Source organism: Xenopus laevis, chromosome 9_10S (genome assembly GCF_017654675.1).
Source record: "Xenopus laevis strain J_2021 chromosome 9_10S, Xenopus_laevis_v10.1, whole genome shotgun sequence".
Classification (NCBI taxonomy): Eukaryota; Metazoa; Chordata; class Amphibia; order Anura; family Pipidae; genus Xenopus; species Xenopus laevis.
In genome coordinates this window covers 47906569-47929756 of record NC_054388.1, presented here as the reverse complement: position 1 = coordinate 47929756, position 23188 = coordinate 47906569, and the positions used below count along the sequence as shown (strand labels likewise).

General features: G+C 45.6%; 1 protein-coding gene across 2 annotated transcripts; it reads right to left on the bottom strand.

The window, feature by feature from the left end:
- Positions 1 to 3841: 3841 nt before the first annotated feature.
- Positions 3842 to 22667, bottom strand: esyt3.S (extended synaptotagmin protein 3 S homeolog). 2 transcript variants are annotated; one of them, XM_018238641.2, is made up of 24 exons: positions 22458 to 22666; positions 21974 to 22427; positions 18332 to 18373; positions 16917 to 17051; positions 16444 to 16520; positions 14126 to 14195; positions 13791 to 13880; positions 13612 to 13667; positions 11697 to 11817; positions 10824 to 11000; positions 10352 to 10434; positions 10153 to 10201; positions 9655 to 9744; positions 9383 to 9445; positions 9101 to 9169; positions 8382 to 8444; positions 8046 to 8132; positions 7804 to 7953; positions 7257 to 7630; positions 6081 to 6170; positions 5775 to 5906; positions 5516 to 5621; positions 4580 to 4629; positions 3842 to 4442 (listed from the first exon to the last, which is right to left on the bottom strand). In XM_018238641.2, the coding sequence occupies exons 1-24, from the start codon at positions 22559 to 22561 to the stop codon at positions 4406 to 4408; spliced, it is 2769 nt and encodes a 922-aa protein (XP_018094130.1). In that variant the 5' UTR covers positions 22562 to 22666; the 3' UTR covers positions 3842 to 4405. The 2 variants fall into 2 exon arrangements, with proteins under 2 accessions (XP_018094130.1, XP_018094129.1); XM_018238640.2 differs by having other exon boundaries at positions 21974 to 22667.
- Positions 22668 to 23188: the final 521 nt, after the last annotated feature.

Below are 23188 nucleotides of genomic sequence, written 5' to 3'. Positions count from 1 at the left end.
GTCTATTGCACCTTCAGCCCTAAAGAAGTATGTGATAGTTTTGCGTCACTATGTACCAGTATGTGTCTAGTACTTACACCTTCAGCACACAGGCAGCAGTATAGACCAAGTGGCAGATCATTTCACAAATAATGTGCCCAAATATTACGGCTACGCGATTTCTTGTTTAAATGAAGTGCGGAGAATAAGTCCAAACAGACTCCACTTCCTAAATGCTGTGTACGCGTCCATCTCCAGGAGTGAATGATCCTGATCGTAGCCAGCTACCTCGGAATGGATTACATATGGTTACCTTGGATCAAGCGCATGGTAAAGATTACTATAGCATGCTGAGATCCTCTAGTGGCCAAACAGAGGTACAGCCATATCTTTTAAAAAATATTCCCAAAGCATGCATGTATTATTATTATTAACATGTATTTATATAGCGCCAACATATTGCGTAGCACTGTGTGTAAAAAAAGAACAGGTTTATTCCATATTATAAAAAATCAAACATTCCCCCTATGGCGCCTAACGCGTTTCATGCTTACCTAGCACGTTCGGCACATAGACGTGTCTGTGTGAGTCACTGGAACAACTGATAGGCGCGCTCAAAGCGTAGCTGGATCCAAATAGGATGGGGTACTCTGGTATAATAAGTACTGGTAAAAAATCGAATTTTATTAAATATACGTTAAAAACATTGTTACTATATAGAGTAGATGTATAGAGCAGGGGAATGCATGGCTCTACACGTTTCGTGACTGCATAGGTCACTTCATCCTTACAGGCCAGGCCGGTAAAATACTGGCCAGGTGGCAACCCTAGTAATGAGCCAAAGGACCTTTGGACAAAACCCATATTACATTTACAGGCAATAAGGGGGTTGAGGCTTTTGCAGTTGTTGCACAGACAATTATCCCAGCCAGTAAGTCAGGTGTGGATCTATTAGAGGTACCCAGAAAGTCAGGCAGTGTTGGGTAAGCCGCACCCAGAAAGGCATGTACGGTTGGGTTAGTTGCACCCAGAAAGGTAAGCGCTGTTGACTTATTTGTACATTGCCGGTGTCTCTGTGTTGCAATTTCCGTGGAATAATTTGTGACAAGAATGAAAACAAAGCACCAGCTCATCAGAGCAGCAAGGTAGAAGATGTGGATCAGCTTCCAACAGGCGACTGCAGGAGGTATCTCCAGGTACGGGCCCAGCAGTTGGCGTTAAAAGCTGACCATAGATTCAAAGATAAAGTCGTACGAATCAAAGTTTTGTATGATTTTCGGACCGACCTTGTGTGGATCATCCAGACATTTTTCGTACCATGGCAATTGGCCTTTTAGTCAATCGGGCAGGTTAAAAGATTTTTGTCGGCTAAAGATAATTTCTCTGCATGTATGCGAAACACAGAAAGAAATTGTCATCGCTCGGTCTGACCCACAATCTGTAGTTGACCAGCTGCTATGATCGATAAAAAGCCAATATTTGTACACAAAGAGAACGATTAAAAATTAGGTGTTAGTACAATACTTTGGGCAAATGTAAGCTCACGTGCCACTGAGTAGTAACACCAACAGTGCATTTACCCTTAACTCAGAAGCTCTAGTGAGAAAGCAGGGAGCTTTTAACCCCAACCCATTATATATACTTGTAAATCATTCCTTTGTAAAGGCTGAATGGCAGCTATTGGCAAAATTTGGCTACAATTCTTTTGTCCTGATAATTTTTCTGCATGTATTGCCTATCTGACAATATCAATGGGTGACTGGCACTGCTATCTGTAGGATATGACTTTCGTATAATTGCTGTCGGCCAGAACATCGTCTGATTTGTTCTTTTAGTACTTTATTTAATCTGAATGGTTAGTGGCAAGTGAGAAGATTTGGACGTCTGATACAAGGGTGAAATCTGTACGTCTTATGGCCAGCTTAAGTCTAAAATAATCACCAGGGAGGTCCCCCCTGCACTCCTCCTGGAATTCAAGTGTAAAAAAACAACTGCATGTGTGCCATCCCTGCCTTTAGTTCATGTCTTTGAGAGATTGCTCCTGATTATACCCCTTGTGTAGATAGAGCTTCTTACGTGCTATTATAATGGTAATAGCCAAGGCATCCTCTTGCTGTTTAGCTGCAATTATAGGAGATATATGTGGGAGTAACACAATCAATTCCAAGGACATTTTGCATCTGCTGCCAACCATACAGACATGGGCGGGGCAGCTGCTTAAGAAGGAAACCTAGTCGGCGCAAAAACCCTCCCCCCCTCCCGTGTGTTGCCCACCCTCCCTCCTCCCCCCTGGCCTACCCGTCCCGCTGGGCAAATGCCCCTAACTTGTTACTTACCCTTCTGCGTAGGTCCAGTCTATGGAGTTCACAGACGCCATCTTCTTCCAAGCGATCTTCCTGCTTTGACCGGCGCATGCGCAGTAGGAGCATTTCGCCGGTACGATCTGTACCGGCGAAATGCTCCTACTGTGCATGCTCCAAAACGCCGGTCAAAGCAGGAAGAAGATCGCGTGGAAGAAGATGTCGTCTGTGAACTCCGTGGACTACGCCTGCGCAGAGGGGTAAGTAACAATTTAGGGGCATTTGCCCAGCGGGACAGGTAGGCCAGGGGGGAGGAGGGAGGGTGGGCAACACTCGGGAGGGGGGGGGAGAGTTTTTGCGCCGACTAGGTTTCCTTCTCCTTTAAGGTAATGCCAAACTTTATATGACCACAGAACCAGCTGTGCATTGCTACTGTGTGTGTGTATTATAATATGAAATGTATGTGTGAGTCTGCATACTGGCAGTCATTGCGCAGGTCTCTCAAAAAGTTTGATGAGAAGATCTTGCTCTACACGCAAGCATGGTACCAGAGGGCCCTGACAGTGTTTCGAGTTGAAGATCTGCAGCTTCTGCTGGATTCCACGATCGAGGATGAGGAGAGCCTAAAGCAAGTTAGATGTTGCAAATCCCTTTACTTGACTGTCTTTACAGTAAAGAAGTCCTTCCTATGCCGATAGGGGTATCGTCTTTCTTCCAATCTGGAGTTCAGTTCTGCATGTTTATTTTCCGGCAGGACCCAGGCAGTCTCCCCCCACACACTCTGTTGGCATTGGTCTTGCATTTCCAAAAGCTATTCGATGTGCCATTCCTTGGTGTTGTTTACCATGTATGAATGAAGTGTACAGCAAGCTGGGAGAGCTGAGCAACATGATGAAAAGCCTGTGCGGTCTCCTGGGGATTGATAGTTATATTTATAACTGGGAACATGGGCACATAATTTCCCACTGTGATACTATTTATTTTTGTTAGCTGTAGAAAATTCAGTTTTTTCTTAACCCCTGACTAAAATGATCACACCCATGTTCATTGGCTTGTCATTGACCAATGAGATTATCTCTATCACAGACACTCAGTGTTATTCTTACTCCACCACATGGGGCACCAGTACATAGTGGTGTATGGCTGACCTTCTATTACTTTCCCTACAGATCCAGTGTGTAGTTAATGCTGTGTGGCTCCTGCGCAGAGACCTGGAGGAAGTAGACAATTGGAAGCTAAAGCAAATCCTTAGTACTTTAGATATTGAAAGGTATGAGACTTCCAACAAAGTTCTGCCACTGGTAAAAGGAAAGTATAGAATGGCATCAATATAATTGAGTGTAAGATGAGTTACCAGCACATGCTGTGATGCAGGTATTTTTCACTGTATGAAGAAAGAGTGGCAGCCCCATCTATACACAGTGGGAGCAACACTATGACAGGCATGCCCAGCTGTGGTTATAATGCATTGAATGTGTAGGGTTTTGTTTCAGAAATTGACCAACTGGATGAGATTTTGCCGGAGGTGAGCAGGTTAAAGGCACACGTGTCACATTAGGGGGTTTCTACTGATGATTTTTATTAATAAATAAAGAACTTGTGTGACCATTTCTTGTAGCAGACCTTGTGCTTGTCTTTGTCCAATGTCTGTGGCACAATCATTACATGTGCACTTTACTGCTCAGGGTTTGTAGATCAGTGGCACAAGCAGAGGTGTTAGATATGTTAGAGTTTTATTTAAAAATAAATATCTCTGAGTGTTTAGATTCCTCTATATATACAGTGTCATGTTCTTGTTTCTGCAATAAATAATTATCACCACCAAAGCAAGTGCCTCCCAGATCATAAATCGGGTTAATGGCAAAGTCTGTTTTTGTCCCTGAGACAGATAAATATCAGGATAGAGCATAGTGCATCATTATCCCCCCAAAAACATAGAAACATATACAGGAATGTACAGAAACAAAATGATTAAGTGCCCCTTCCCCCATTCCAAACGAGTTGGAATCACAAATAATAGATACTGTTCGATTTAGGAGGAAACTAATTACAAATATACATCTGTACATGACCACTAGGGTATGTCAGGTCCCTGCGGTGCAACGCCTGCTCCCGGTGCAGAACAGTCATGAGCTGGGGTGGCCGGTGGGTGTCAGTTCAAACCTATAGGGAGAGGAGAGACCTGAGTGAAGGGGCAACAATATAGAATTCAATTTAGCACCTGGGTTACAATGCACCTTTCAGGGCTGGGGACATATTAATATGTCTCTCTCCACACAAACCAAGAAAAATATATTTACCATTTGGTGAAACCCTTGACCAGATCCTCACATGACAAATCCACCAGTGCCTGAGGGTAAAAGAAGAGGGGCAATAGGCTTAACTTTTCAGCATGGCACCACCAGGACTTGCTCATTCCCACATACCTCAAACTCAGGCCCGGATTTGTGGAAAGGCCACCAAGGCCGGGGCTTAGGGGGGCAGGATTTTAGGGGGCAGCATGAAGTTCAACCAAACACACATTGGTTCAGAAGCTCTGGGCTGATCTTGAGATACAACAGTTTTTTAAATCTCCCATGCGCCAATCCCCAGTGCTCCGGACCTGATGATGAAAATTTGTGCATGTGCACAAATGAAGGGAAGAGTAAAGGGGTGACTAACGGCAGCAGGCCTAGGGGCGCCCACTGTGTAAATCCGGCCCTGCTCAGACTTGGTACAAGCAGGTTGGAGACTCGGTTCTCCTCGTATGGAGTGGTTAGGAGATCCAGTACAATGTCCTTCTGGGTAACTAGCTCCAACCTTAGTAGCACTAACCTGGCCAGAAACAGCTGAAATCCCTAAAGCCAGCTAATACCCAAACACAACTTGTGTAATAGTGAGCAGAGCTGCTTTAGCAACTCCTACCTGCAGATGGTGCTGTATGACTGTTCCATTTAATACTCCCTATAGCACATGCAAGAATTGCATTACATTAAAATCCACCCTCATCATCAGCTGGTTTCTGGGAGTCACTGTTTAGAAGCCCCTTATTCAGAGAAAGAGCAGAAAGCATATTTGTAAATATAAGCTGCCGATAGTCTCACAGTGAGGTCTCCTTTAACAGATGGGGTATTTTTCGTGCAGTTACAATAACACAGTTAGCATTACAGGCAAAGCCCACAAAGTACTGGAAGAAAAACCCAAAATTAAAAGAGAACCCTGGCCCATTCCCCCTAGACGCCCCCCAAATCACTCACCTTCCCCATGTCCTTTCTCTCGTGGGACCCAAAACCCCTGTTGTGTTTCACAGCGACGTCCAGCATTCGCTTCTTGGCATCCTCCAGCGACACCAGGAACTCAAATCTGCCAAATGAACAAAAAGTGGTGTGCGGGGCAATTAAATATAACAGAATAGGGGATGTATAACTCGATAATCTTGTGGGCAGTGCAGAAGGCTGCAGGAAAGGATTTATCTAAGGCCAGTGGCTGCAGTGTCCCTCTTTGCACCCTCCTCACCTCTCATTATATTGAGGGTTCAGAGTCTTCCTCTTCACTGATGTCTTCTTTCGGCTGGACCACTTCCTATCAGGCAGCAGGTAGATCCGGACATATGGATTGGCCCCATTACTTGAGCACTGGATCAAGTTCCTGTGGTGACAGAGAGGCACCCGGGTGTCAGACAAGTGGCCTGAAGGGACACCATTACTTCCATTTATCACTACAGCGTATGTTTCTGCATTCCCCTTAGTGCCAGGAGTGTAATAATCCCACCTAAACAAGCCTAACCCTTTTCATATCAAGTGTAGTTAAGGCCACACTTACCTGCAAGTGTTGATAAGGACGACAAGGCAGCGCCGCAGGGAAGCATACCTCACAGAGACCTCAACCTCTCCAGACATCTCGTTGGGCCACCTGAAACACAGAGACAGTAACCAGTGGCACAGAGAGAACTGGAATAAAGACTGTGCTAAAACTAATTGTTCCAATGAATCTAAACTTCTCAATGGTCCAAGATTAGTGGACCCCAAATGCAATAGAAAGGTACAGAAAAAAAGGCAAAGTCCCCCAGAGGTGTGGCCTAAAATGTCAATGCTTTGTGTTGGCAGCCCAAGGATTAATTAAACATAAAGTCAGCGTATCCATCAAGATGATGCTTGGCATAGTGCTCCCTCTGTTGGATTTAATGCTGACAGTTAGTGAGTAATATCCCAGCTGACAGCAGGAATATTTCCCTTCAACTCTCAGTGCAGTCCATATGGGCAAAGAGCAGTATGCAGAGCATAGTCCCACTGGAGATGCTGCCCACATATTTAATTAACCACTGGCCTCTAACACAAACCCTTCAAAATAGAACATTAAAGGGGTTGTTCACCTTCAAAACTTTTTTCAGTTCTATTGGTTTTAGATAGTTCCCCAGAAATAAAGACTTTATACAACTACTTTCTATTTGTGATAGTTTTTCTAATATTGAAGTGTAAAATTTCATGTCTCACCTGCTAAAGCAGCTCTTGGGGGGGGGGGGTCGCCAACTCTCTAGCTGATCTAAATTGATACATTTAGTTGATTCATTTGTTATCTTTGTCCCTACTGAGCAGAATCTCTCAGCTTCATTAAATGCAGCTGTTAGAATTGATACAATTGTAGCTAAAATCCCACAGATACTGCTGAGAAATGTATCAACTAAATGTAACAAATTGTAACAGTTCAGAATGTTTCTGGATCACTGAGCTGCAAGACTGAAACATTCAACTGTGAACTTAAATTTTGGGAATAGGGAACAGTAAAAAATAAAAGATGGAAAGCAATTGAAAAGAATATTTGTTTATGGTGAACAATCTGAAAAATGTGTTTGGAAGGTGAACAACCCCTTTAAGAGTGAACTGCAAAAGCCTTGTGAGCCAGTTCACTTAAACTCATATGTGACTTTACTTCCCCTTGAAGGGAAATTCTCCTCCACCACTTCTGGCCCCTTTTATAAATAATGTATGCGAGTCTCACCTCTTCTCATCGTTCAGGTCGTACACAGATGAGGCAATAGAGTTGAGGGAGAGGAGACTGGGTGCAATTCTTTTCAAAGGCCTTAGACTGGGAGTGTGGGATTCTGTGATTGTTCTGGTGCTATCAGAGTTCTTGTTTAGTGCTGGGTTTGAGTTGGAGCTGGAAGTGTTAGCTTGCTGGATGGTGGTACTGGTGCTCTCCTTGCTTTCCTCTTTGGATTGTTGAACAGTGTGGTTCTGGTGGGTCTGCTGGACCTGGTCGGACTTCCCATGGGATTTCTGGTGCTGGACCCCCTTAATGGAAACAGGACCTTGTTCGAGGGAGTTAATTCCAGTGTAAATAGTTTCTGGTTCTGGAGCTTCTATTTGTAGGACCTGGGAAGTAATGGAAAAGTCAGTGACACTGTCCTTTTAAGCACACTAGGTGGCAACCAGGACACTATTACACCCCCTGAGGATGGACCCTTCCACTGCACACTTCTACACAGTCACAGGCACCACACAGTTACACAGTCACTGTTACCCCACCGACACAAGCAAGTTCTCACTCTCAGGACGATTTTCATCTTGATGGTGCTGTTGGGTCCAGAGTTAGTAAGTGGGAATCTCTGATCTGCTGTCAGTTCCTCGTGGCTGAGCAGCCGGTGCAAGGGTACGTCCAACATCCCCAGGGCACACTGTCTTGCATTGTCCTTCACCTGCCACAACAACAATTGGTAATAAATCCACACTATATACAGACACAAAATATACTTGGCTCAGGTGGGGCAGGTAGGGGTCGGTACCTTACCTCAAGGTGGAGATGTTGCATGTGCATGTCTTGTACAAAGAAAGAAAAAGCTTGACCCCAAACTGGCTCTGTGCTCCCTATACATGTCTGCAGGGAAAGTGGACAAAATCAGATTTTCATTTGTCATGTGACACCCCTTTTGGCTGAATGATCCCTAAACCTCTAATTGGGCAACCTACCCAGTAGCCTATGCTTCACTACATGAAATTACAATCTGTGATGTACATTACACAAGTCATGTCCCTTATTGTGTCCTATACATTATATAAGGACCATCTCTTCCTGTGGCCTATACATCACACAGACAGATCTCTGGTCACTTGGTGCAGGTCTCACCTTGCTTTTGATGCTTTTATTGCCCACTGACATCAGGACATAGCTGTTGGGGTCCTTATCAGTCTGTATAGAGAGAAAGGGGGAAGAGTCAGTAACTGCCAGGGAAATAAGGGTTCCAGAGAATGTTGCTGCCCTTCTCAGTAGTGAACTAATCCAGAAGATAAATGTCTGGGTATAAATCATTGGATTTAATAGACATCCATTGCCAATGCTGAAAAAGGACAAGTACAAGGAAAGCTTATTTACCCCACTTTGAGCCTGTGAAATGAGTTATAAGTCTAACTCAACTGCACTGCCCAATAAGTATCTGATTGGCTGTCACAAACACCTGTTATTATTGCAGTAACATAAGGTCATTCTTCTGTTGCCTTATTATATCCCATAATAGTCCAGTATCGCACTGCCCCCAAACCTGAAGAACCCACACCGGGCCCCTAAAGGTAAGATGAATGTGCCACAGAGACCAATATGGATATGTCTCTGATACACATTAGGGCACATAGACTATTTATGCCCTACAAGTTTGGCAGTTTTTGACTGTTTATAGACAGGCAATTTCTTGCCCCAAAGTGTTTACGCTGCTTTCACTCGAGTGCAGGATCTTGATAGAGACTTGAGTGTGGCCCCTGCAGTTGTAAGGGCCACTCCCTGTACCATACAAGATGTTTTCACTCCAATCGCACAGACACTCCCTAACCACCACCTAGTAATGCTCTCACCTTGGTGTAAGTCGGGTGTCTCTGCTTCCTTGCCGCGTACTCACTGCTTGAATACTCAAAGTGGTTCCTCTGGTGGTGCAAGGAATCAGGGGGTTAAATACATGGTTGGAGAATTTCTTCTTACAATACAAAGCATGCAGCTGTGTAGATGGGAGGGGGTTGCTTCATAGTGCCAAAAGATTGGGATGTCCCCTCTAGCCAATGTAAACTCCCAGCATCCTCAACCTCACCACGGATGTGGGTTAATATCCCTGATGGTGTCAACAAGAGACAGATACTCACAGGCAATTCGCTGGCGCTTTCCAGATACACAATCACCATAGCTGTAGATAATCCGCCTTTAGCCTAGAATTGAGAGGTGTAGTTCAGCCACAAACAGTTACCAGTGCCAGGGGCAAAAGGGCAAGAAAGAGACAGACACTTTACCACAGGGGCAAGAGAGCGGTATAACTTTAAAGGAGATGTAAGGGAAGATAGACAAATCGAGGTTGATATTAGAGGCCGCAGGTGGACAGACAGACGTAAGTAGCCGATATTAGGGGGATGGGCCCCACCTCAGACAGTTTTTCTGACTTGGCCAAAAGCGAAAGCCACTCGAGCCTCAGATGCACCGACCCGCTGGGCACATCAGTCAGGGGGAACCACTGGGCACAGGGAGAAGAGAGAGAGTTACATTGTAACAGGAAGGAGTATTCACTTTATTGCCGCAGCAATCCGCAAAGCCTTCTAGTCCACCCAGTAGTTGATTTACCAATCTTTGAAACGTGGCGGGGGCGTTTTTCATGCCAAAGGGCATTGTTTGGAACTCATACAACCCAAAAGGTGTTATAAATGCTGACATTTCCTGTGCCTCTGGAGACATTGGGATTTGCCAGTATCCCCTACTTAAGTCCATTATTGTAATGTTCAACCTAAGCACATGGGCTTAGTTTAGTTTATAGGGTGCAGAATACAGTAGATGTAGAGGGATCCTCCAATAGGGAACGGCACCCACTTATTCACACTGTTCCATTTTCCCAAACCCATCAGGTTCTACAGCTCAGATAACTTACCTCTTCCGCCACACGGTCCTTCATGATTCCCTCCAGACCAATGACCAGGCTGAAAGGAACAGGAATGGAAATGTTAGATACTCCAGCCAAAGTGTACTGGGGAATGACCAACCTTGTCCCTCCCATTAACTCACAGGTTGTGTGAAACCCTCTGCTAAGCAAGCTCCTCCCAAAACCTGGAAGTTTATGTCCAACTGACCTGCCCAAAAAGTCATCCTTGTCTGGGTCTTCATCGTATAGGTCCACCTCGAGGTCCTGTCCGGGCACCTCATGCACCACAAACTGCCACAGAATAAAGAGAATCTTTTAAAATTGAATTCAAGCAACAATATTCCGCGTGCTGGTGGTGGCAATATTCTGTTACAGTCAATGGAATAAATCATCCAAATAGCAATACTATTGTGAAGCAGTAATGCAAGTGACAAAGCTATCAAAGCCACCCTAATGCCCCAATATCAATAAAATGTAGCATCTCCCTGACGACAACCTCATTTATTACTTGCCCTTTAAATCAATTCTGATTCTGGGTCTTTTCTGCAATGATAATGATTGACTGTGGGGGACATACTGCCCAGTCAGGTTGCAGTTTAGTTTTCAACCTCATAAATTCCATCAAGTCAGACTGTGACATTAACCTCAAACATTTCATTCAATCAGTCTGTGGCACTGACCTCATACATCTCCCCCCATTTTGGGTTGAGATTCTCTTTAATGGTTTTGCTCTTGAAGGTCTGGTTGCCAATGCGCAGGACAGCATAGGGGTCCGACTTGCCCCTAATGATTCCCTTCAGGTAATTGTCTTTTGGGATCAGGTTTTCCGCTTCGATGAGATGAAGTCGCAACACTCCCTGCAAAGCACAAACCAATCAGATCATCAATTAGCTTTTTGCATGGGATCCTGGCGCAGGGGCGTCGAGAAAAGCCAATAGAAGTGCTTAGACTCTTTGTGATTGGCTCCTCACTTGGGACCATTGGGTCCTCATAGGAAGCACCTACGGTCATGTGGGTTTCTATGGCAAACACCGAAACTGCTGATGGGCAGTTCTGACAGACCCAAAACATTATGTTTAAGAAGCAGTGCCTCTTGTTTGCCAGAGCTCAGCAACATGACCAACAGTTTTCAATGTGAATGCAAAATGAGTCTAGAAACATGGTCAGGCCACTAAGGGGCCCCTGTATTTAGATACTGCTTCCAAAAGTAACAACAGCCCCAATAATCGGACAGATGCTGACAGATGTGATGCACCCTACCCTCCTTTTCTCTCTGCCTCGCTCCCAGCTAATGGGAACAGAAGCCATAGATACAGCCAGACTGCTGCTATTAAAGGGCCACAGACCAATCAGAAATATTGGGGGCTAGGTACAGTATATCAACTGTCAGGCCCTCCCTGTGATCAGTGGGGCAGTTTGTAAGGGCCACTAGGTAATGTATAATGCATAAAAGAGCCCAGCTGTTAGCAAAGTGGTGGTCCCACTGATACCTCCTACATCCCAGTAATATCCTTCAGCCCCTCCTAGATTGTGAGGCACTTGGTGGCACTTACATGGGGCACTGGGAAGCGCAGTTGGGCCGTCTGGACTTGGCTACTCAGTGGGATGGTGAATCTGTTGGGCAGAACCAGGTGGGAGGCGATGATGTCAAGAATCCTAGTGTCCGAAAAGTCACTGAAAGAAAAATAATAGGAACATATTCACAACTCAGTCTTGATTGGCAGACCTAGAAAGGGGGCAGACATTACAACATTATAATGGGATTGGAGCTAAAACATTTTTACTGATTTATAGGCCAGGAGTGCTGGGAAGTATCAAAGTAGTAACCCGGCCCCTGGTAGAGACATAAATAGAAAGCTCCAACTGCCCCCCCCCAACCTGAGCCCTCAGTATAATACTATCTTAATGGCTGATTTGGGGGGGGGAGGTTTGCACCTCCCTCCCCTGACAAAGGGAGGTGCAAATCCCCCAAAAGTTGTTCTGTACTAGGAGTGTTAAAACTGGCTAAAATAAAGGATTATTGGCACAGCAAGAAGTGGTGAAGTGCTTGCCTTTCCTGTGAAATTTTGGGGAATATAAACCACACATTGTAAAGGTCCCACAATCCTCTGCAGGTTCATCTATGCTCCTAAACAGACTTGGATTTTATACTTCACACCAAGAAAACCAAAACCAAGTCACCCAAATGAAACAGTCACCCGTCCCTTCCCATAATGCCTCAGAGTATCTGCACAATCTCCCAGGGTGGAGCCAAATGTGCTTTATTGGCAGGAGGATTCCAGCAGAACTGGTTCCTGTCCAACAGGAAATCAGCCTGTTCTCTATTCATCTACTTCATCCAACTGCAGACTTATATACATGGGAGGGAGCTGCCATACTGTTTAGATGTGGTATTTATTAGAGGCAACAAAATTGCACTGAGCTGGCACCAGCTTGTTCTCAGGTACAATCCATGTAACAGGCCCCAATTCAGCCTCGCATTTACTTTATGTGCAGCAAATCAATCACACAATGCTTAGCAAACCTCCTGTTACTTATGGCACATCCCTGGGTATCATGGTGGTAGCCAATTGACAAAGGGACCTGCCCATGAAAACCCCTCTGGCACTTCAGATCTGGCTGTAGGCAAGACCAAGGGAGCTTGGTGCAGTTTGGCTGATGAATAGACCATTGCCCCGACTAGGACACAAACAAAATGATCAGTTTCTCTACAGCAAATACCAAATGTGTAATCCTTTGGTATTTACAGACAAGCAAGAAATAAGAGTGAAATTCTGCCCCCGGGGCAAAGAACAAACCTCTAATAAAAATGATCAGATACCCCCTGCAGGCAATAAGGGGAGGATAGGGACATGGGCACATGCCCATTTATTGGTCTTCTGGATACCTTCCTTTAAAGCTTAGCCAAGCATAACAGTGCCAAGATATTCACACATTCCAACTAAAAAGTTTAATTCATTTTGCTTGGTACCTGCCAAATTGGGTGCCCTGAGACCAACCCTATGAAGTCTGGTGCCCTTACCCAAAAAATAATTTTTAAAGCTATACATGTTGCATACACATGGAACAACTCTGCTCCGCTGGGATGCCCAGAACCCAAATTTGCTCTGCCTGGGATTGCCAGTACCCAACTCTGCTCCACTGGTATGCCTAGAACCCAATTGTTCTCCGCTGGGATGACCAGAACCCAACTCTGCTCCGCTGGGATGGCCAGAACCCAACTCTGCTCCGCTGGGATGGCCAGAACCCAAATCTGCTCCGCTGGGTTGGCCAGAACCCAACTCTGCTCCGCTGGGATGGCCAGAACCCAACTCTGCTCCGCTGGGATGGCCAGAACCCAACTCTGCTCCGCTGGGATGGCCAAAACCCAACTCGGCTCCGCTGGGGTGTCTAGAACCAAACTCTGCACCGCTTGGATGTTCAGGAGCATTTTTAACAGCAAAGCACAGAGAATAATGAAGGATTTACCTAACTCCTGGAATTTCCAGTACATTGGTGAGTCCAGTCCAGTTAATATCCAGGTGCTGAAATACAGAAACACAAAAATCACATTGAACTCTTCCCTCTGGATCATGGGATACACTGCCTGCTGAGGATCATGGGATACACTGCCCGCTGAGGATCATGGGATAAAGTGTTGTACTTACAGGTCTCTGGATGAAGAACATGGTCACTGCTCCAACAAAAGGCAGATCAGGCAGCAATGGGGCAAGAATGACGCGCAGGGTCCCATGCAGCTGAATAGGGAGAATAAATAATAGTTAATATTTACTCAGTGGGCCAGAGGGAACTAAATACGTGGCGCTTGTACCACCTGCCTGGGGGGTAATGATTTTAGAATAAGGGGGCACAGACAGCTGCAATGCACCCTTTCACCATTAGGTGGAACATCCTTACTGATTGTGTTGGACAAAAGAAAGAAAACTTTAGTGGCGCTGTCCCTTCAGCCCATAAGGGAGTGTACCCAGTTTTACTTGCCCACCTGGACCCCCTTCACGCCAGCCTTGCACATCTTCTTCACCTCCACATTGATCTCACAGTCTCCATTGTAACTGCAGAGAGATAGACAGGTTAATTTTCCTATCGATGCTTGTTCTGCAGTCTGCCCTACAGTGCACCCATGAGGAACCCTAAATACACTTGTGTTTGTTCTTCGACTCATCACGTTTTCATATGATTCGTTCATATCCCAAGCCACGTCCAAACCAAACAATCCTGTTGAGCCTTATGCAGGTTAGAAGCACACGAACATACACACCAGCAAATGCCTCTACCTAATTTATCAAAGCAGAAAACATGGCACAAGCTTCCTAAACACAGGACATTCAGCTAAAGAAATCTAAGCCCCCAAACTACCAGACAGTACCATTAGCAAGGGGCACGGTTACTGTTAACTGCTAACAGGGAATAACATAATAATATTACTATAAAAGAAAGATTTAGTATCAAAGTAGCAAGATAATTACTTTAATGGGGTTCCATGGATGAGGGCAATTAACATCACAAATTGGAGAATATATTATATATATATTTCTTCCTACAGAATGGTACCAACGCCTTGCTCTGCCCACTAAACAATGACTGTCTATGGCATCTCACAGAAGCCCCTCTGGCATTTACCAGAACTCACAGATTACCTGCTGCCATCCTACCCAGGTGTATTCTGGGTACCAGGTGACAGTTCATAAAGAGAGAGTTTAGTGAATAATTGATGGTGTTTGAGGAAGCAATTGTATCACCACCGCCAAAGGATCACACCGACTGATTTGTTCCACCGCTGTATCCCACTCCCATGCATCATCTGTAACCCTTTATTTTCAGGCCTGCCACTTGGGGGTTAATGTGTGCATAATACATATGTGTGTGTCTCTGAATCTACACATGCCCAGAGACCCCCATATGTATGTCACAAGACCCCCAGCCACACCTAATAATGGAGAATAGGGAGCACAGTGGAGAGTGGCTACTGGTGTTTTGGGGTAGATCCTTCTAGTGTCAATTTATGTCCCTGTGCCCATGCTCCACAAACCAAAGAGTGCAAGCTGCTCAGGACAGACAATGATGCATTGTGGGAAATTATGAGCAGAATACAATGATAATGAGGGAGAAGCCCATCTTTGACATTGGAGAGAAGGTACCAGTGACAGTGAAGTCCCTGGAAGGGCAGAAAACACCTGCTTCTTGGAATAACAAACACAAAATAGGGTCACGCCCAAAATATGTACAACCTTCCCAATCACAGGGCTTCGCACCTCCCTGCAGCCAGAAATGGGGCTCAGCCCAGAGGGGGGACTTCACGGGAATGACAGTGATAAAATGGCAGGTTACGCTGTCGTGTTACATAGTGTGAGTGTGTAACAGTTACCTTATTTCTGGTCAAGTGATCTCTGAGGCAGCACAGAGACCATCACAAAATGGTGGTTCAAGGCAAGAGATGTGAAAGGGCAATATTTACTTAAAAATATACAAGTTTGTTAAGATTCTTTAATATGCCACTTAATTTGATATAAACGGTTACTTAGATATTCATTTTGGGGGTAAAGTTTTCCTTTAATCCCTGCCAGCCTTCAGCTGTAGGACTACAGGTTGCATATCCCTGACCTCTAGCCCTGGCTTTGTACTGGGCTAATAGCTATAGGGCTCTGCAGGTCACACTGGTTTACTTAAGAAATGACTCTCTGGACTTCACCTCTTAGTTCTGTGCTTGGATTTACACTGCACAGCAGGGACAGCCACATAAAGCAGGTATACTCCTACTAGCCCTGGAATTAGGGCCCTCCATTTTTCTCAAGGGTTCATAGACTTCTACCCATGACATCACCAATATATTATCATCTGACCCACAACATGGAAGGAGAAGCCCTGTATTAGGAATGAGGCAGTTTAGGTGTCCTGAGATCTGTGTCCTGGCCAAGGTTACAAGTACAGACGTGCAACACACATAGTGTTTCTAACACTATGCCATTGTCCACTGCAGGCTGACTGTGAGGGGTGAAGCCAGGAAGGACACAGTACACGCACATATACACAGACCTGGGTGCTAACGTTGCACCTGTTCCCCATACTGACACAGTACAGATGGTAAATAAACAAAGCAGAGGTTAATCCGCTCCAGTGGGTTCATTGTTTGGTATCCAATTTTCTACCGCACCCTGAAAACCACATGTACCTGTAGCCAGAAACCAACCAGAATCCTTTGCAGTTTGCCTAGAGCAGTCAGCCCATCTCTGCAGAACTGGAACAAGAACCAACATCAAAATAAACCATACATGTGGTATGATACCAGCACATTGTACCTACCTGAGCTGCAGATCCAAGATCACCTCCCTCTTGTCCACATTTTTGGTGTAGGCCTTCACCCCATTAATTCTAGGGAACTGAGAGAAGGGACATAAATCCTTTAATTAGATCTCAACACTACTTGAATTTTATTTCCTCCATTGGCACTGACTCACCCAGATACCCTGCCCTCCCATTAACATGCCATAAATATCCCAGAGGAACCAGCTAAACCTCATTCCTGGCTCTGCATCACAACTATCTTCCACAATCACTTTCTTGCACCCTCATTACACCCATAAATACTAGCCACAAGACTACTGAGGAGCATGGAGGTGAAACAATTAATATTAACCACAAAGCTACTGAGGAGAACAGAGGTGGAAAAATTAACATTAGCCATAACACACACAGAGTTGGCACAAGAGCCATCATGTCTGGCTTACAGTTGCTGTTAGTTTATTTAAGGTTGAGGTGCCCTCACTTTGTGTTACCTTTTCTCCAAAGTGGACCTTGGTGAAGGTGAAGGCCTTGAGGTGGAAACTGGTTGACCGCACAAGAGGTTCTATCTTATCTTGGAACATTTTTTCCATGTACATCCCAATGTAGGGCCACATCTGTCCCACTACCTGATCAAGAGAAGAAGAGAAGAGGTCACCATGAGCCAGCCTGTGCCCCATCACCAGTCTGCAAATCCCAACACCCAGTACAATATCACCTCAGTGAAATTGCCATGTATATGGCACTGCAGGGTGCCAAAGCTGGTGTCCATAGCTTTTATAGAGCAAAGGTGATTAAGCTTTAGCTCATAAACCAAGCTTCAAGGGGGACACTGAGTCCCCTGCTACATACAGAGAATTTTTCAAAATCTCTCATTAGTTGGACTCTGCATACGCTGTAGCTTCCTGCTCCTGGAAGAAAAATCATGTCATATTCTGGTCCATAAAAGCAGAAGTCCCAAAGTAAGGAATTACTCCTCCATAGGGCCCAAATATATAGTTGGTGTCTTAGTAAGGGGGAAATGTGAGGTAGCTGGTTATGTGTGGGTATCCCTATCTGTAACCTTGTTATGAGCTAAGTAGGTCCAGCCTGAAGGCCAGTTAGGGTGATATTTGGCGAGTCTTTATTTGTGCCCTGGGTACCCCTGGAACTATAGCTGGGTGATTGTTTCCTTAGTGTTTCTATATATTGGTAACATTTTTATGAAATAAAAGGGGCCCAGCCAGAAGGCCAGTTGGGGTGATATTTGGGTGAGTCTTTATTTGTGCACTGGGTACCCCTGGAACTATAGCATGGTGGCTGTTACCCCAATGTTTCTATATATCTGTAACCTTGTTATGAGCGAATGGGGCCCAGTCTGAAGGTCAGGTAGGATGAGTGCTTATTTGTGCCCTGGGTATGCTGGTACTATAGCAGGTGACTGTTACCCCAGTGTTTCTAAAGGTCATTTAGGGGCAGATTTGAGGCAAGTGCTAGAATGCAATTCTATTTACATTTTGCTGCCCGTAGAATCAGTTTATAGAGGTTTACGTTCCCTATTAGATGCTCCTGTTCCTTCTTAGAACTAAATGGTGGAAGTACAGCTCTGCACAATCAATCAATGTCCCACTAGGGAGCGTGGTACCCCCCCCCCCACTACAAACAATGAAGCACCATTATATCGGGTCTATGTAACCAGAGTAAAAATGGAGCAAGGGGGTACCAGCGAATAGAGTATTATTGGTAATTATTGATGCAACACAGATAAATGGGGGGGGGGGGGCGGAGACTTAATAACAATAAAGGAATAATCATTAACGGGCAGAAAGCACTGACTGTATCTGCTCTATAATCTGTTTTTGCATAAAGGTCATTAGCAGGATGGACATTAATTAATGCCTCTCATTAGTACAGGCAGGAGGAGCCCCACCTTATTAAGCCACTCGACTCGTTCCACGTCAGGAAAATTCACCTGAAATGAGAAAAAACAGAGAATGTTACTCCCCAAGTCTTAGTTCTTTGGTTATTAAGACAGAGCCATGCTCGCTGCCTGCAAGGCTGGGGGCACCTTGGCACCACCACTTGTTGCAATGCCTTTATTGTACCTGTGTGCAAAGTAGTGAGTAAATGTGCCTTCAATTTCACCATGATTTAATAAGGCCTCAGTGATACATGAGTACCTTGAACAGCTGCCCTAATAGCCCCAGTTGCCATCCCTACATTGTTAATTTTGTGGACCCCACTAAGAAAGTAAAAACCCACAGATGAACACAAACACGTGAAAGGAAAAAATTCTCTACATTCTGAGAGAAATAATTTCTGCTTTACCATAAAAATCCCAGATGCCCTCAGCAAGGGCTCTGCTCCCAAGTGAAGCAGAGTGATTAGGTTGCTGGCAGTGACAAACTGGGAGTCGCAGGGCCAGTTGGACAAGTTTGCAAGCCCAGACAAGAGTCGTTAGTCCACGATGTGTAATGAGCAGACAGCGTCCCAAATCAGTGTTCCTTCTCATGTCTAATACACAGTCCAGGACCAGTCCTATGGTGACCAATGTAACTCCCTGTTACTCTCTAGCCCACTTTATCTCAATGGTAAATAGGGTTAAATTACGCAGATCCTTCAGAATTAGTGAGTCTTAATCACTATGGTTCGTTATATTTGCAGTCCACACATCCCCCCCCCCACACTTTTCTCCCCAGATCTCGGAGTGCCACCAATCTATGTGGCACCATCACCCCAGAACTGCCCCTAAATCCATTGCACCAACCATATAACTTGGGTCACAGTCGCACATGGTGGGGAGGTCTAACCTAGATTAAAGAGTTAGCGAAACCGAATTGAGATTAGCTGCTGCCAGTCTCTGTCTGAGGATCAGTCTCATGTTTACAGAGAAGGCTGAGCTAAAGACAGTTTTTCTTTAGGATCAAATGTATTTTAGCGCTGCTTCTGTGTAAGGGCCCAAGGCCTGTGTAATTTCATACTGTCAGTTGGCACAATAGCTTCTGTGCCTGGGGGGGGGGGGGTTGAATTCTCAGAAGATTTGGTTTTAAGGTGCACTCCATGTGATTTTGTCAGACCAGGTCATATAACCATGCAACTCTCATTAATGTTTCCACGCTGATGATGTAGATCAACAAACCCCGAAGCCCTCAGAGAGCACACCAGGTGACCAGTACCAGGTCCAAACGGATACTCAAAATAGGCTATTGCCAGGGCTGGATTTATGTAGAGGGCACCCCTAGGCCGACTTGAGATTCGTCGCCCCTCCATTTGTGCACATGCGCAATTTTTCATCATCTGGCATGGAGAACTGGGGATTGTCGCATTGAAAAATTAAAAAAAAAAACTATAGTATCTTCTGCCCATAAAAACCAATGCGAATGTGGTTGAGCAGCATGCCGCCACCTAAAACCCAGCCATCCTAGGCCCGAGCCTTTGTGGCCTTTCCACAAGTCCAGGCCTGGCTATGGCATTTTAGGTAGATCGAGGCCAAAACAGCCCCACAGTGAGTATCTATGGCATCTTACAGCAACCCCACAGATTGCCAGTCCAGGCCTGTTGAGTACTACTCATAACTAATAACTGTTTGTGCCTTCCATTCCAGAATGGCCCAGTTCAGTACCTGCAAAGACCCCTGTAACCATCTGGCACAGTATGGAATCTGGAATGGTCAATACCTCCTGATACTGAAGACTAAAACCTCCCAGCAAATAAAGAACAAAGACATAATCCAACATCTCTGGAACCCGCAGGCTCCCAGTCAATCAATGTTATATAATAATAATAATAAATTGACAGATATACACAATTACATAGTCACACACAATTACACAGTTATACACACAGACAGGGCTGCCATCAAGGGGCACAGGGCATACAGTTGTCTGGGGTCCAGTGGATTTCAATTTACAAGGCGGGGCCCTGCTAAGAAGAATCTGCTACTGTCACTGCCAGAGATGAATGAAGAAGCTGCTGTAGACTAAAGCTGGCCATAGACGCACAGATAATATCGTACAAAATTAATTTTCGTCCGATATTCGCTCCGTGTATGGTGGGAAAAAAGCCAACAGATATTGTCAGAAGACTTGGATATCGGCCGGCTCTTCGATCTGGCTGGACTGAAAATTTTAACGGGGCACCTTTGAAGGCACCCAAACATCGGCAATTGTTAGCGCTGAATAGTCAGATACAGGTAGAATTCTATGGTTTCTACCTCTATATCTATAGTCTTAGTTAGTAATGCTGAAGAGGTTATTTAAGAGTGGGGTGTAGGCTGATCTGCCACTGCCATAAGGGGGTGCTAAACCCCTGGCAGACCTCACTTTCACCTCCAAACAAAGGCATGAACACAAAGCTGAACCATTCAATAACGGACTCCATATCTTCCTTGAGCTATTTCTTAGCTTTGTTGCCCTTTAATCCTGCTGACCATTTGCAACTTTCTGCAGCTGCAGAAGCAGTTATATGGAGACACAACATGCGGCATTCCATGACTACAGCTCATGCCACTGCATAGTTTTGCAGGTATAAATACCCACATTGTTTGAAGAGTCAGAACCAGCAATGCAAAAAGGGACAGACAGAGAGTGAAAGGTAATAGCAATGACAATTACAAATAACTATAAGCCAGTGAGAATGAGGAATAGATGGATATTGGGAAGTTGCTTAGAGTTAGATTCTCTTTCTGACAAGTTCCCCTTTAAAGACTGCGGTGTTAGAGTTTGGGATATGTGGAAGGGATGCAGCTCCCAGCGATATCGCTTAAGACCTGCTCAGGGAATGTTACAGATTATTTCTCTCTCAATATGAATCACATTAGGTGATTGAATGAATTAGTGGCCTGGAAGGGACACGTGGCTTAATAGTAAATTCTGACACGTGGAACCCCCCCACCAACTCAATAAATAGTGACTGTCTATGGCAATTTACCTCACCCACTCTGGCATTTGCCACAATCCACAGATTGCCAATCCAGACCTGGGGGGGGGATTCTCATGCAAATTATACATTCTTTATATAAAGGGCAATTTAGCCTTCCTTCTCTACAATATTTCCCATATACTACGGGGCTTTATAAATATATGCAATACTAATAACAAGCACAGGCAGATACTTTGCCAATATTCAGTCATTATTATTGGGGAGCAGCAGTCACAGTAACACATTTACTGGCAGCCTTCTGATTGGCTGATAACTCCCTATGTGGAGAGGCAGTGTAGGCCCCAGGTGGGGAGGAATCAATGTAGGTAGTAAAGAAAAGTTTGGTCTGGTACAGATTATGTTTGTTCCAATAGCACCCTGAAGGTGGCAGGGTGTGTGGGTTACCGTATATGAAGGTGGCAGGGTGTGTGGGTGCAGAGTATGAAGGTGCCAGGGTGTGTGGGTGCAGAGTATGAAGGTGGCAGGGTGTGTGGGTGCAGAGTATGAAGGTGCCAGGGTGGGCTGGTGCAGAGTATGAAGGTGCCAGGGTAAAAGGGTACAGAGTATGAAGGTGCTGCTAAATGGGGTTACTAAGAACTCTGGAACAGTAAGACTGTTGCAATACACAGTGGTACCGAGTATGAGGACTCACCCAGACCGGGAGTTGCTGAGGGTTCAGCCCACGGGTCACCCCGAGCTTCTCATTCTCATGCAGGTCCCAGGCCGCCCGAATTCGGGCCAATTTGAATTTCTTGTTCCGTTTCCAGAACATCCAGAGAAAAATTCCAAACAGGAGCCACGTGATACTGAGCCCGAGCCGCCCGCACAGGTACACGGGGAACAGATAGAGCAGCGCCAGGAACAGCGGCCGCCCCAGCCCGTACAGCGCCTCTGCCAGTGGGTCCCCCGGCTTCAACTCACCCGCTATTGGCTCACAGGACATTTCACCAACTTTAGGGTCACCGGGCTTTATCTCCGGCCACTGGGGGTCACCTGGGTTCTTCTCTTCGGGCTTTTTATGAGTCACCTGTGGGACCTGTCCCGAAAAGCCCCCGGGTTCTCCCTGTGCCATGCCCGGGCGATTCGGACCACCGGGTGTCAGTTCCCTCCGCAGCGACTCTCCGGGTGTCAGTTCCCTCCGCAGCGACTCTCCGGGTGTCGGTCTTTTGAGACTCGGCCGAGTGAGTGTCGGTTCCGGCCGCGGCGAGTTTTTGTCTTTGAGGAGCTGGAGCCGCCGCATCCCCGCTCATTCCCTGGGCCCGTCCCATCCAGGTGCCTCCAGAACCGCCCGGACACACCCCGAGGAGGGAGGGCAGTTGGGACTGACACTGAGACATCTGGCGCAGAACAGGCAGTGAGCAAGAATCGGGCCCTAAACCTGAGATATAGATGGGAGAGTTACTGCGCCTCAGCCACAATAGGCCCCAAGACTTTATAAACATATTGGGGTGCTAATTGGGCCCCTAAACATATACATATTAGAGTGTTACTGTGCCTCCAGCAGGAGGAGGGAGTTGTATGTCTAGAAATATCAGGGTGACTGGTGCCCCAGGGATGTGCCTGTTATCAGTGAGACCCATAAGGGAATAGGTTACATTTCCACGTTCCTTTCCATTAATCACTACTGAGCTGAGCACAATGCACAGGGCCGGCTCATTACAATGTAATGGGGAACTGGTTGGATTTATTAGAATATAATGGGGCAAAAGGCAGACTAATTTGGCTTTAGTTCTTGTGTCAGTTTCTTATCTTAAATTAATTAGATTGTTAGCTCTGTGAAACAAAGGCCCCTGGGGTACCTAGATTTAAGTATCCCCAGGGCTGGATTTACATAATGGGCGCCCCTAGGCCCACTGCCGTTTGTTAC

What these genes read in the sequence shown, in the direction of transcription:
- esyt3.S (XM_018238640.2), bottom strand. Translation starts at nt 22,561, where the DNA reads ATGCGGCGGCTCCAGCTCCTCAAAGACAAAAACTCGCCGCGGCCGGAA. An exon ending in GAGTCGAGTGGCTTAATAAG is followed by an intron (nt 17,052 to 18,331) that starts GTGGGGCTCCTC and finishes TCTCTTGATCAG; the next exon opens with GTAGTGGGACAGATGTGGCC. An exon ending in AACCCTCAATATAATGAGAG is followed by an intron (nt 5,622 to 5,774) that starts GTGAGGAGGGTG and finishes TTCATTTGGCAG; the next exon opens with ATTTGAGTTCCTGGTGTCGC.